General features: G+C 45.1%; 1 protein-coding gene across 1 annotated transcript; it reads right to left on the bottom strand.

Moving 5' to 3' along the window:
• Window positions 1-188: 188 nt before the first annotated feature.
• On the bottom strand, window positions 189-2990 carry si:dkeyp-38g8.5 (uncharacterized protein LOC568385 homolog). Its single transcript, XM_027021608.2, has 4 exons — window positions 2669-2990; window positions 1675-1768; window positions 1463-1550; window positions 189-1312 (listed from the first exon to the last, which is right to left on the bottom strand). The coding sequence occupies exons 1-4, from the start codon at window positions 2748-2750 to the stop codon at window positions 641-643; spliced, it is 936 nt and encodes a 311-aa protein (XP_026877409.2). The 5' UTR covers window positions 2751-2990; the 3' UTR covers window positions 189-640.
• Between the last annotated feature and the right edge of the window lie 10067 nt (window positions 2991-13057).

The following is a 13057-nucleotide window of genomic DNA, read 5'->3' as shown; positions in this document are numbered from 1 at the left end:
AACACGTTTTGGAAAATGTTCACCATACTAGGCAAAACCAAAGGAAGCTGGTGGTCAATGATTTTTTTGAAAGGTAAACCTGATTATCTAAAACAATAAAAGAAGCATTATAACACAAACATTTTGTTGTAAAGTCTGTATTGTAATATAAAATATATATATTCTGAAAACCTTTTTTTTTTACATGAACTGCAATATTTGGTATATAACTTTTTAAAATGTTGTTTAGACCATGATTAACAGCCTTTTAAATGAACACTTTAAAGTTATTGTACTGTGTGAGGGCACTGGGTAAGGGGGTGGGGCTAGATACTAGCAAGGCATTGTGTGCTTTGTATGGAAATACCACAATTAAATAAAGTTGTCTTGGAGACCTCTCTCCAAAACAGGTGGCTTAACGTCTTCATTGATCTTTTAAGCTGAGCGGAGAGATAGCTCAAATGTTGAAAGATTATTCCACGGGACAGCGCTCAAAATGCTTAAAACATCACATCTGTTTGTGCTCAGGACGACAAGGCAGCCGATACGTCCGAACTCGCAGCCTTCTGGCTCCGCCAAATAGCGCTACAGCAGAGCAAACAGCATCTCCTGCCTGAGGACCTGTAGAGGAAAAACGGAACTCCGCATTGTCCGACACTATTTAAAAGTTCTCTATGAGCTTTTCGAAGAGGTCGAGGAATTTTTGCCTCCTCTCGATAGACGCCGGTTCCATTTCCACATCTGCCAGCTGGTCGTCTCCGTGGGACCCGTCGCTCATGCCGCCCCGGCGCTGTCTCTCCAGGGCGGCCCTGTCCCGGTCCAGCCTGGCCCTCTCCCGGTCCATCTCTGCCCGCTCTTTCTCCAGCTGCGCTCGCTGGTGTTCCACGGAGGCTCTCTCTCTCTCCACAGCTGCCTTCTCCCTCTCCAGGGATGCTCTCTCCCGCTGCAGCGCGGCCAGCTCCCTCTCGAGCCCCGCCTGTTCCCGGTCCATCACCATCCGCTCCCTCTCCAGTGCGGCCCGTTCCCTCTCCAGGAGCGACCGCTCCTGCTCCACATCGTCGCGGTCGCTGCCGGCGTCCGCACGCTCCTGCGACGCTCCGTCCGACAGCGCGATGTCGTCGCCCTCCACGAGGAGCTCGATCTCACTGCGGTACGGCTCATGCGTCCGCTTGCGGGGCTTGTCGGGGCGGTAGTCACAGTCGTCACCGAGGGACGCCGTGGACAGGAGCTCTTCGCTGTTGTTCAGCCTGCCTTCAATGGCGTCCTCCATCAGGGAGAACCACTGCCAGTTGGTGGGGTTGACCGAGACCCCTGGCGGAGGGTTCTTCATTTCCTGATAAAAGAAACACTTTCAGACACTGAGCTAAGAAACAGGTGACCACACTAAAGCCCTACACAGCTACACTTGCAGTGAACGGGTTTTTAACTGTGACCACCAAGATACAAATATTAAGCTAGATGTGTTCTACACATGGTAACTCACCTTGTACTTCTTCTTGAGATTTTCCCATTTCTTTCTCGCCTGACTTGTGGACATCCTCCTCTGTATCCCCATCTCCTTCAAGATGGCCCTGTCACACCGAGCAAAGGGTAGAGCGCGCACGTGTGTGTGTGCGCGCGCGCGTGTGTGTGTGTGTGTTTGTTTGTGTGTGTGTGTGTGTGTGTGCATGCGTGTGTATGGACTGATCACATTACCTCCAAGCAATGACTGAAGTGTTTCTCTTCCCCGTAAAGAGGGCATCGTTAGCAGCACGTAACCTCACAAACTTAACCAGTTCAGCCTCAGACACTTAAGGAAATCAAAACATGGGAATGTTAAGAATCAAAGCATCACCATCATCAAGTATTAACACATTTAGCATTGTGTTCAGTTTAAAAGAATACATACACCAAAACGGCAGTACACATGATCTATCTTATCCAGCAGTAGATAAAACATGTCACTCTGAAGAAGTTTTGCAGGTTTTCCCATCATTCATGAGCGTGGACAAATGCATTTTCTCCATGAAGTAAATTAATGGATAGTCTAGTTTTAAATTCAGCCATAGCCACTTATGTTCTTGCTCTTATGTATACTTTTAAAAAGGTAGTGCCAACCAAATGGCAACTCTTCAGACAATACCTTAAATGCAAGAAAACACATATTGTAATGTGTTTGTTGATAAAAAAAAAAAAAAAAAGATCAGTTAAACAACATGGTCTGCTTCTTTTGGGATTTACATGTAAGTAGCTAATTAACTGTTCTAGTTCTGAACAAAAGGCTTTTGCTTTATAAATCAACATTTTTCCTTAGTGTTTACATGGGAATAAAATACTGCACATGCCAGCTAGGGTAAATGAAATGTGATTTGTGGGATATTATTAAGATTACAGAATATATTCCATCAGTAAACAAACTATTCTCTAACTTCATTATGAATCTGCTTTTTACTGTTTAGTGTTATCTGGTCGGAAAATGGGTAAGGGTAATGTAAACAGGGTAATGGTAATGTAAACAGAAACGTATAACCGTCCCTGCAGTGAATACAAATATGACACAACGTGATCATTTTTCTGCTACTGGGCGCAACTACACACGATCTAACGAGAGACGATGCGAGCAGGAGCGCAGCGTTAGGAGGCGAGGCAGCCCTAGTCTCCGCGCGCTTGGACACACCACGGGCTACTGCGCGGGATCACGCGGACTTACACCTGTACGTGAAGTCTGAGTGCATCACGGCGTCTGCGCGGTCCTCGGGCGCCGTCTGCACCACGTACAGCGCGTGATCCATCTCTCAAAGTCTCGCCGGCTCGCGCCGCGAAGTGGACTAGTGTCCAGGACGAAGGGCACTTCGACGGAAATGGACGCTCCTCACTTCCGCCTTTTTGAGTGCGCGCTTCACTCGAACACGAACGCGTGCGTTTGAGCGAGAAAAGAAAAAAAAAAACACGCCCGAAGCGCCTCGATAATCACGCGGGGCGACGCGGGACTGGCTGTTCGGTCGGTATATCGCTCGTTTGCGGCTCATTTACGAGCGCGTTTGGCGCGCGACGTCCGCGTCACGTTCCCTCTCCAAAAACATAGGGGGCGGCAGAGAGCGCGAGGAGCGGAAGCACGGCACGTGACTGGTTGCGCACCAACAGCGTCACTTCCTCTACACGTGCATAAAGACGGCATACGTCACAGGCACGGCATAACGTTCGGGAGACGTGTGTGTTGCGGTGTTGGTTTTCTGCTACTTTTAAAACATTTTTTGAAAAGGTTTGTTCACAGTGTTTTAAGGACCAAACCTACCGAAGGACCAGGACGTTACTGGTGATACTGGTGTTACTGGAGACATGTGTGCTGAAGCCATGGTCGCGGAAGAGCCCAAGCCGTCCAAACCGAGGAAGAGACGCTTACCGTGTTCGCGCGGCGAGGACGCGCGGTGCGAGAGGCGCCGGAGGGTGCACGGGAGACCGTCCGGGACGTCCGCACGCTGCGCGGGTCCCTCTCTGAGACCGGCGGGGGCGATGGCGCCGCGCAACACTACCCAGTACCTGATGGAGCTGGTGTACAGGGACCTGTCCAGGGGTTCGGCCCGGTGGTGGGACACCCCGCGAGGCGTGTCCGAGCTCTCGGGGCAAAGCAACGGAGCGTCTGCGCAGGCCGAGCGCCTTTATCCTGGCGTTTATTCGTCACCGCGTAGTGACGACGAAATGATGGACTTCCAACGACGAGACTTCGAGGCCGTTTTCTTCCTCAATGAAATATGAGTCGTCTCCGCCGCGCGAGTTGGTGTCGAAGACTCACCGAGCCGCAGAACTCGCGGGCTCGCGGACTCGCAGTGACGTGTGCGTAAATATTGTGAATGTTCGTCGTTGCCGGTACTGAGCAATGTCTTGTTCAAACGCCGAGTTGTTGACGGCGTTCGTCTTTTCACACTTATCTTTTTTTTTTGTTTGTTTGTTTTTTTACGCACTGAATAAGGGTTCATTTCTCGGCTCTCCTTGTCTCACAGCCACGCGCGGACTCCGTGCGCGCGCAGGGGAAGCTCGTCGCCCTGCGTCACAGCTGCCCACGCGGCCTGAGCCCTGCTCGGAGCCGTGACCGACAGGTAAACCTGTTCCTCCCACAGGTATACATGGTCGCTTGGAAAAGCAAACAGAACGATGACCCGTAAATGCGGTCGGCTGTGGAGCTTGTGAAGGTTGTGCATTGTGTGTTGTGCCGTGCGGTTGTCCATCAAGTACATTTGTGTTCAAGAGAGTTTTCAGGTTTGTTGATGCGTCATTGATGGCGGTCCGCTGAACTTTGAACAACGCGGGCAGGAGGAAATGCAGCCGAAAGGCTCCCTGGCACCGGACGCGGGGTAACATTCTCCTGCAGTGGTAAAATGTGATGCTTTTGAATGCTGTCAACTGTCCTCAGATATTGAGTCGCTGCTCCTGTCAAGTGACTTGGTTCTTGGGAGCGCTGCTGTGGAAACTGCTGTGCAGAAGTCCGGCTTCCTGCAAATGAAACTTGTATTTTCACTTTGATTTACTAAACTGAGTAATTAAACATTTATTTTGATAACATCTGTTTTGGTGGTTTTCTATGAGTGATCTTTTAAATATCTCTTAAACCATATGATGAAGTCTGGGGGAGGGGTGGAAGAGGTATTTCCTGATTGACTGCGGGGGAGTCCAGAGGGAAGTCCCATGTATACACTGAATGCTGGGGAAATTCTATAGCAATTTTGCTGGTAAGTGACTCTAGAAAATGCGTGATTCCTCCAAAAGGCAGGTGAAGTTGGTGGTTTGGACGAGTTCGTGCTCATTGGCTGCTGCCAGTTTTGTTTGGATTAGTAGAAATGGGTGATGCAAAATATTGGCCCTTTTTCCATGTCAACGTGTTGATCTAGGAATACTGGCAAAATGGGAGTGCGTGGCTTACTGATGTTGCTGTAAACATTGATCAACTGGGCCCAAAGGGTTGTAATTGATGGCCAGTTTACAGGAGAGCACAAATTTCAGCCATAGTGGGGTTTTTTTAATTATTTGGTAAAAATTGGTTTCTGTATCTGTTTTGCCACTGGACAGCATTCAAGTTAATTTGATTAACTTTAAAGTTACTTTTAATGTAACTTTTCACCTAAGATGTCACACACCCCGACTTAAAACCTGCAGCTACTCAAGAGGAGTCTAGTTTGAAGTTGAGTGGAGTTTTTTTTTTGTTTGTTTTTTTTTTTTTTTTAATTATTAATGTAATGTATGCAGTGGCTGCTCTGAGGGGTACAGAAGCATGGATGGTCCAAGTTGTACTGAACAAAGGTTGGAATAATTGTAAATTTAAAATCAGCTTCTGACTTGTCCTTTTCTACTTACAGTTGCTGTGGCTCTGCGATAAGTGAGAGCTGTTTACTTTTAGCCCACAAGTTAAAATGTGGGAAGAATCTCGCCTGTCAGGTTCTCGGATAAATACCTTCACTTAGCAAATAGCGCCCATCTGACGTTTCACATCTTGATGGAAATGTTTGTCCCTTCAGATTCCCTTTAGTTCTGTTACTTTTAATTCTGTGTCGTCGTCCGCCCCCTAAATAAAAAGCGTATCTGAGGAAAAACTAGTTTCTTGGCAGGATACACTCGTGCGTCTGTATCAAAGCGTAACACGTTTGGGCTGTACTGTGTAGCCCGACTCCTCGCCACTAGAGGGCGCCAGATCACTACACACCACATGCTCCTTATTTTAAGGATATCTACGTGGTGTTCATTTTTCTCTTTACTCGTCTTGGGGCAGGTTTGTTTTTTTTGAGACGGACTAGGTTGGAAGGTGATTCCTTATCTAGTGCATCAGCTGGTGCAGTTGTAGGGAACACAACTAGACTTTTATAATAAATTATATTTGAGCTTTTGGGGTTAGAAATGGTGTGCTAGAAATGGGTAAAGTACAATTGACACCTCCTTAAATAATTTCGGATGACCGTTAGAGGCTGTAGGGATGGCTTTATATTTAGGCGTTTTTTTAGCCGGGGGGTGGATGATGGTACTTTAATCTTTATGCATCAGAGTCAGTTTCCATATATGTTAAATTCACAATATTCACTTATTTGTAAGTGAATAACACTGTTATTTCGGTCTTCAAGTTTCTACAGTTTAAGAATTATGACCTGCTTGATGTCAACCTGTCTACTGCAATAAACATCCATTGACTGTCTCAGAGGAGACTGAGCTTGTAAAAGTCTTTGGTACACACTTTCCTGTATGACTGGAGCTCATGGATCAGCAAATCCTCAATAAGAAGACAGTATTTCTTTGATGGCTTTGCATATGTGCCATGACAGGTGTACTGTTTTTACCAGAATGCACCACTGGGTGGTGCTGTGCTACCACAGTCTATGGGGCCAGCAGGCGTTTCTTTTAGTGTCTTTGGGGGTTGGCATGAGCAAGGTGTTGATTGTCCCAGTGCTACATTTAGACCGTCGCGTGTGGCATGTGTCTTAGAGGGGCACGCGGGCTTGTGCTGGCTTTTAAACTGAAGTGATGGGCGGCAGTGCGGACAAGCTAGGACAAACCACTCCAGTTACACAGACAGCGAGGACATGTGCTTCCTTTGTGGGTGTGTGTGTGTTTCAGTAGTGCTGCATTGATCTCCTCACTCGCTCTGATCAGCCTCAATTAGATCATGGTTAAAGCCTGACACTGAGACAGACTGAATGAAATGACACCAGTTCATGTCTGTTCTGACACCTCTGTTCCTCTCTGCTCTACCCTGCAGTCTTTTCAGTACTGAAACTGTAGAAGGCTGTTCAAACACCCCTCCCTCCCGCCCGATGCTTCCTCCGTCGAGGTTGTCTCTTTTGTCGGTTCTTCATGCCGGTAAGGTTTCCTCTGTGGCTCTGTGTCAGGGGTGATGGTCAGAGTGGCTCACCTGCTGGAAATCTAGGGGTGGGTGTGTGTAGGGCATGATGAGATCTGAGAATTGTCTGTTGGAGAGTTTTGGTGGGTTGTGAAACGGCGGATTGGTACTGTGTTAATATGTCGACATTTGGTTGCACATATAAATGCCTTTACTACTGCACACTGTATAGCATAGAGATCAAAACAGGGTCCAAAACTCTGCTTTGATTACACATGGGATATGTATTTATTCAAATGCATACTTTGACAAATATTTCACTGCAATCTAATTAGGAATTGCATTATAATTATATAATTATAAATTATTTAGATTGCATGTACTGTGGTATTTGTGGCAGTGATCTCAGCTTCCAAAAAAACGCATCAATATTGCCTCTAAAATTACATCATCATAGTATCTAACATCTGGACCATTTTGGGGGGGTTGTGTTTGTGTCAAACTGGATTAACACTGTTACCTGACCTTATGAGATGCTATATTACAAACATGTAATGAGTTCAGCATCCTGATGCCTAACAGAATGAGTTACACTGGCTCTCAAATCACCTCATGAGTTCCCTGTATTCCTTAGACTTCATTTTAAGATCCTCTCTGCTGGTCATATTTGAATGCTTGGTAGACATGTTCCACCTAGGTCAACCAATCAGCAACCAGTAGCATGGGGGCCACCCCACCCCTTACCTGGCTGAAGAGGGGCGAGTCAGGATCAGTTTGTAGTTACTAATGCTGGAATTCACTACCCTGAATTTCTAACTGCTACTGACACTTTTAAAAAGCATCTAAATAATATTTGTTCAATATTACGTTGTTGTTATCATGATAAATCAGTTTATGATTACTTAAAAACGTTTGTGACTACTTGCAGGACTCGGAGATAAAAAAAACCCCCCAAAACAAATAGAGATGGTCGAGAGATTCTCACCTTCACTAAGACAGGAAGTGGCAGGTTCATGTGCAACGGGGGGGGTTGTTGGACACTGACGCTGCTGTCCGGTCTGTTCGTCCACGCTAAAGGTTGCAGAAAGGTCACCTTGTGCATGTCTGCTGGGCTGTGATAAAAGCAAGACCCTACTGTTTTGCGTCCTACTGTTCCTGTGTCTGACACCTCCATGCCTCATGGAACAGGCCCGCAAGGTGGGCGGGGCTACAGTAATCCATCAACATCCGTTTAAAGAATTATTTATTAAAGTATGCATGTTTTTTAAAAGAATGTCCTCATATGCATAACATATTGTATCTACCATTGTGGACCTACCAAACATGTAGAGTGTGTCATTGTGTGTACTTCTTTTTAACAGATCTTACAATTCTGCAAGTTTGTATTTGCTGCTCAACATAATATCATATCGAGTAATTATTCCACTCCATTTGAACCAGCTGTGGGGTCGTCGTTTCAGTTCCAGTTCACTTCTGTAAATATTGCAGAGTGTTCGGTGCACAGCCAACCACACCCCACTGGGACGCCCGTGGACGCATGCAGGACGATGTAGAAAAGCTGAAATGTTTTAAATAGCACAGGATTTAACTGTGGAAAAATAGGTCTAATCCATCCTGTTTAACAGTAAAAACTGTTGAATCAAGATTAACCTTGTAAAGTCGAAGTTATAATGAAAAATGGCATTGATTTTTGATTTTTTTTTTTTTAATTTAAAGAAAAATACCAAGCATTCACGTCAATGCAAAAAATCATGTCTGCCAAAAGGATCAATACTGCAGCCATTGCCTGGTTAGGTACACCATCACGATGGCTCAGGAGTGTGTATAGGTTTCTTGCAACAATATTTACCTGTTTGAGTCTTTGTAGAAGCATGAAATGAGGATAGTAAGTCTAGCAGCTGAAATGTGTCTGAGTGATGTGACCTAATTGGAGCCCCGCAGCCTGTTTGTCCCAAGTGTTTTATGGGCTCTGTGCACAGAAACTGGGGCATGAATGAGGAGAGTATAGGCTCTGACGTGAGCCCCCCCCTGGGAACGTCCACCGCCGCCCCATACCACTCGCTATTGCCACCTTGCCTCATTAGTCTAGCCAGGCACAGGCAGTACCGCTGCACGTTACATTTATTTTAGGCCCCTCCTTTTCCCCCCAAGGTGCCAACATCCTACTTCCTGTGTTTGTCAGGAGGAAGAAAGACAGACATGATTGGCCGGTGAGTTGGCGCAGATGGGAGAACGTGGTCGGTGTAGAGTGCGAGGGCACGGCAGGCCGTGCTGACAGCCCCTGCTTAAATGTGTCAAGGACGTTGAAGTCACAGACTAGGATGGCTTAACTGTCGAAGATCCGAGGCCAATAGCTAAATATACAGTTGTCAGAAATGAATGATTGACATGTTTTAGCACGCACCCAACTTTGTTGTGTGCTCATGGGTTTGCTCCATGTAGGGCATCGGGGCATCTTCAGTTTGCTGCTGAAGTTCACATGCTAGCCCACTCCTACTTCCTGCTGTGTATTAGGTGGCCAGGTTTTCCAGCCATGCTGTAGATGTACCTTACAGAAAATGGGCTTTATGGGTAGGTTATGTGTCTCATACCTGAAGTGCTGGGATTATATAAGGGTGCCCAGTATTCTTCCTCGTATTTGTAGTGGCTTGGTAGAGAATATTCCTAATTCAGGTTTCCACCTTTTATGTTGGTGATACAGCTATTTATTGTTGGGCTTCCATGCTTGATAAGAACTTTGGGTACAGGCAATGTAATATTTATAGAGTACAGAGTTGTTTTGAATGCAGACTTGAGGGTTTTTGTTTTTTTTCTACCTCTTTGGAAAATACTGCAAAGTTGATTGGACTCCAGAGTTAACTGGCTTGCTCTGTCAACATGACAGCTTAGTCACTGTTATGTTGTTATTTATCCATTTAGGGAAATGGCGTTATTGTGTTTTTATTTCCTAAAAATGCTTTGAAAGTTCACACTGAATAGGTCAAAGAGGCCTGTATGTTTTCTCCTCCCTCAACAATTAGTTTAAAGCCCATTTAAAGTTTTTAAACAGACTGGCTTTAAACCTCAGATCTTTGTTACTCTTGTAATTCCACTATAAAATCATTATTGTACTCTTTGTACTGTAATTGTTAAGCAGAATGTGAAACATTTAGTATATTTTGACTGTAATTGTCCCGTTGCTGCCTTCCTGGCCAAGTCTCTTATAGATTACAGATTTATTTCTCTATGGGACTTATATGGTTAAATAAAGGTTAATAAAGAAAATACTCTCATCATCTGGTCCACTCTTCACAGCCTCTGACCTTTCATCTCATTTCATTAGCAGACTCTCTCTCTCTCTTTCTCTCTCTCTCTCTCTCTCTCTCTCTCTCTCTCTCTCTCTCTCTCTCTCTCTTTCTGTCTCACGCGCACATATATATATGTTTGACGTGGAACGGCCGAGACGAGAAAGCACATGCGCCGTCTACCAGAACCTGAGCAAAGAGCCAAACCATGGCGTGTGGCCCCCTCCTCACACATGACTGAGCCTGAAAGAGCTATTTACACATGACTGTTTGCATGGAGAGAGAGGGCAAAAGGAAAGTGCCGTGTACGTCAGTCCATGGTCTGGAAGAGAACAGTCAAGTTAACCCACTTTTATCTACTAAACTGGAGAATGCAAACACACCATGCTGGTGATGTCCACTCTGCCTTCTGCTGCCTGTCACAGAACCCATCAGAAGACAGCCACTATGCACCTCTGGCCATCATTTACAGTGACTTACAGTTATGACTGAGTACAACTTGAGTAACTGATAATCGTAAGACAAATTCCATAAATGTAAATGTATTTCAGGATGTTTCCTGAATAGTGAAACTGAAATAAAAGTAGAAGTGGTTCAGTACTTGACCCAAGGGAAATAACGTGGAACTAAGCTGAGTGACGGACTTCTTCAATTACGCACTGTGCCAGTTTCTATGCCAAATATAATTCCATCTGTACTCACTGCCCTTTTCAGGTATTTTTAATATTTCCATAAACTCATATTATTACTCGGCTAAAATAAGAACAATATAAACCAACCCAATAAAGGGCCACATTTAGCAAAACAAGCACATCAAAACTATTTTTCATAAACAGTTTTACATAAAATCAAATTTTAAAACTATGATCAAATATTTCTGCCAATTTTCACTCGTTTTATCGTGTAACTAACCACTGTGCACAATCTGGAGTGTGGAGCTGGTTAATAGTTACTGTAGGTTTCAGTTTTACCCCCTCACAACCCCCTATACACACCTGCTGGTGTCAACAGAACGCCAGCAGGTCTGCCTTCCTGTCTCGCTCTCTGTGGCGGTATTCATCGCTCCCACACACTGACCTGGCTCCATTTCCTTTCTTGGAAACCAGAAACACACCCCCACTCTTCCTAGAATAGGGCCATCACAGTCTTAACAGGAGTTTCCATCTGAGTGGGAGGGAGACGGCGACTGTCGAGGAAGAGCTAAAAACACTTGTTGTGCAGACGAGGTCTGGGAGTGTCACCCTGCTTGTGGTCAGCAGTAGTGGAGAGTGTTCTCACCTCCAGACAAGGGAACGGCTTCCTGAACCAGGGGAGAGCTGACCTAATGTTAACTCTAAGTCTTAAAGTTACTGCCTCACATTCTGTGCCATTGGCTTTTTATTATTGTGAAAGGTAGTCTGACCAAGTTTGGCCAATATGTGACAGTTGTTGTGTACTACTGGTATTATGGAGTAATACTCTTCTTTAGATAACTGTGTGTGTGTGTGTGTGTGTGTGTGTGTTAGAGTAAGTGGGAATAGAATAAAAAAATAGAATATAATGTGGTTTTATCTGACACTTATTAGAAGAAAAATGCACTACATTTTATTCAGAACCTTTGAATAAACTAACGTGGTGTTTTGGGCATCTCTCCTGTGCACACACCCCAAAGGGAACATTTCATCCAGCATCCCTGTTGACAGGTGAGATAGAAAAAAATCCAAAACATAACTGAGTTTATTTAGTTGCGTGAACTCTCAGCAGTGGTATTCTGACTCAACTCCCGTTAAAGAAGTCTCATTAGCCTCGTTAGAAGGCTCGTTAACCTCCTCTAATTACCTACAGCCGTGCGTCTGATGTCCCAGACACCTCCTTCTACCAGACTGCCTTCTTTACTCTGCAGCCAGCCAAGCCGAGTCTGACTTCAGCGGAGCTTCTAGGACTCTCAGAAGACTGCCTGTTCTAGTACCCTCAGTGTGCTGTCTCTCAAAGTGCTGCAGCTCCAGTTCTGGCTCAGCAGTCTAATGAAAAGTGAATTGCACCAAGCCCACAATGGTCTTCTCTCACAGTCTCCCATTCAACAACTAGAGCAGGGCAGCCATTTAAGTGATGCAGGGCAGGAATCCAACACTTCTCTTCACTACAGAACTGATATCATCACAGTTGTCTAGGGTTCTCTACATTATTACAGTTTTCTAGGGTTCTCTACATTATCACAGTTGTCTAGGGTTCTCTATATTATCACAGTTGTCTAGGGTTCTCTATATTATCACAGTTATCTAGGGTTCTCTATATTATCACAGTTGTCTAGGGTTCTCTACATTATCACAGTTGTCTAGGGTTCTCTACATTATCACAATTGTCTAGGGTTCTCTATATTATCACAGTTGTCTAGGGTTCTCTACATTATCACAGTTGTCTAGGGTTCTCTATATTATCACAGTTGTCTAGGGTTCTCTACATTATCACAGTTGTCTAGGGTTCTCTATATTATCACAGTTGTCTAGGGTTCTCTACATTATCACAGTTGTCTAGGGTTCTCTATATTATCACAGTTGTCTAGGGTTCTCTACATTATCACAGTTGTCTAGGGTTCTCTACATTATCACAGTTGTCTAGGGTTCTCTATATTATCACAGTTGTCTAGGGTTCTCTACATTATCACAGTTGTCTAGGGTTCTCTACATTATCACAGTTGTCTAGGATTCTCTATAAGTTTTTTTTTTTCCGTCCTCCCCACTGTTCTCTTTCCATTCGCCAATGTTGCAGAGCCTTGGGAACGGTTTCTATGGTGACCGTAACTGCAGCCAGAGAAGGCGGTCTGAGGAAGGGATGTGTTTCTGGGAGAAGGTGACGTCGTAGTCCTGATCTGGCTACCTCCTCCCCCTTAGCTGCTTGTAATCTGTCCAGACCTTAAAAACAGAGTAGTCAAGAGCCTGCCAAAAAAAGGCCGTTCGGTTCTGCCAAACCATTCTTCCAATTCCTGGTTATTTTTCACTGATAACCATTACACTAA

This window comes from Electrophorus electricus, chromosome 7 (assembly GCF_013358815.1).
Source record: "Electrophorus electricus isolate fEleEle1 chromosome 7, fEleEle1.pri, whole genome shotgun sequence".
NCBI lineage: Eukaryota > Metazoa > Chordata > Actinopteri > Gymnotiformes > Gymnotidae > Electrophorus > Electrophorus electricus.
Note: the sequence above shows the minus strand (reverse complement) of the source record. Positions and strands in the feature narration are given on the sequence as shown.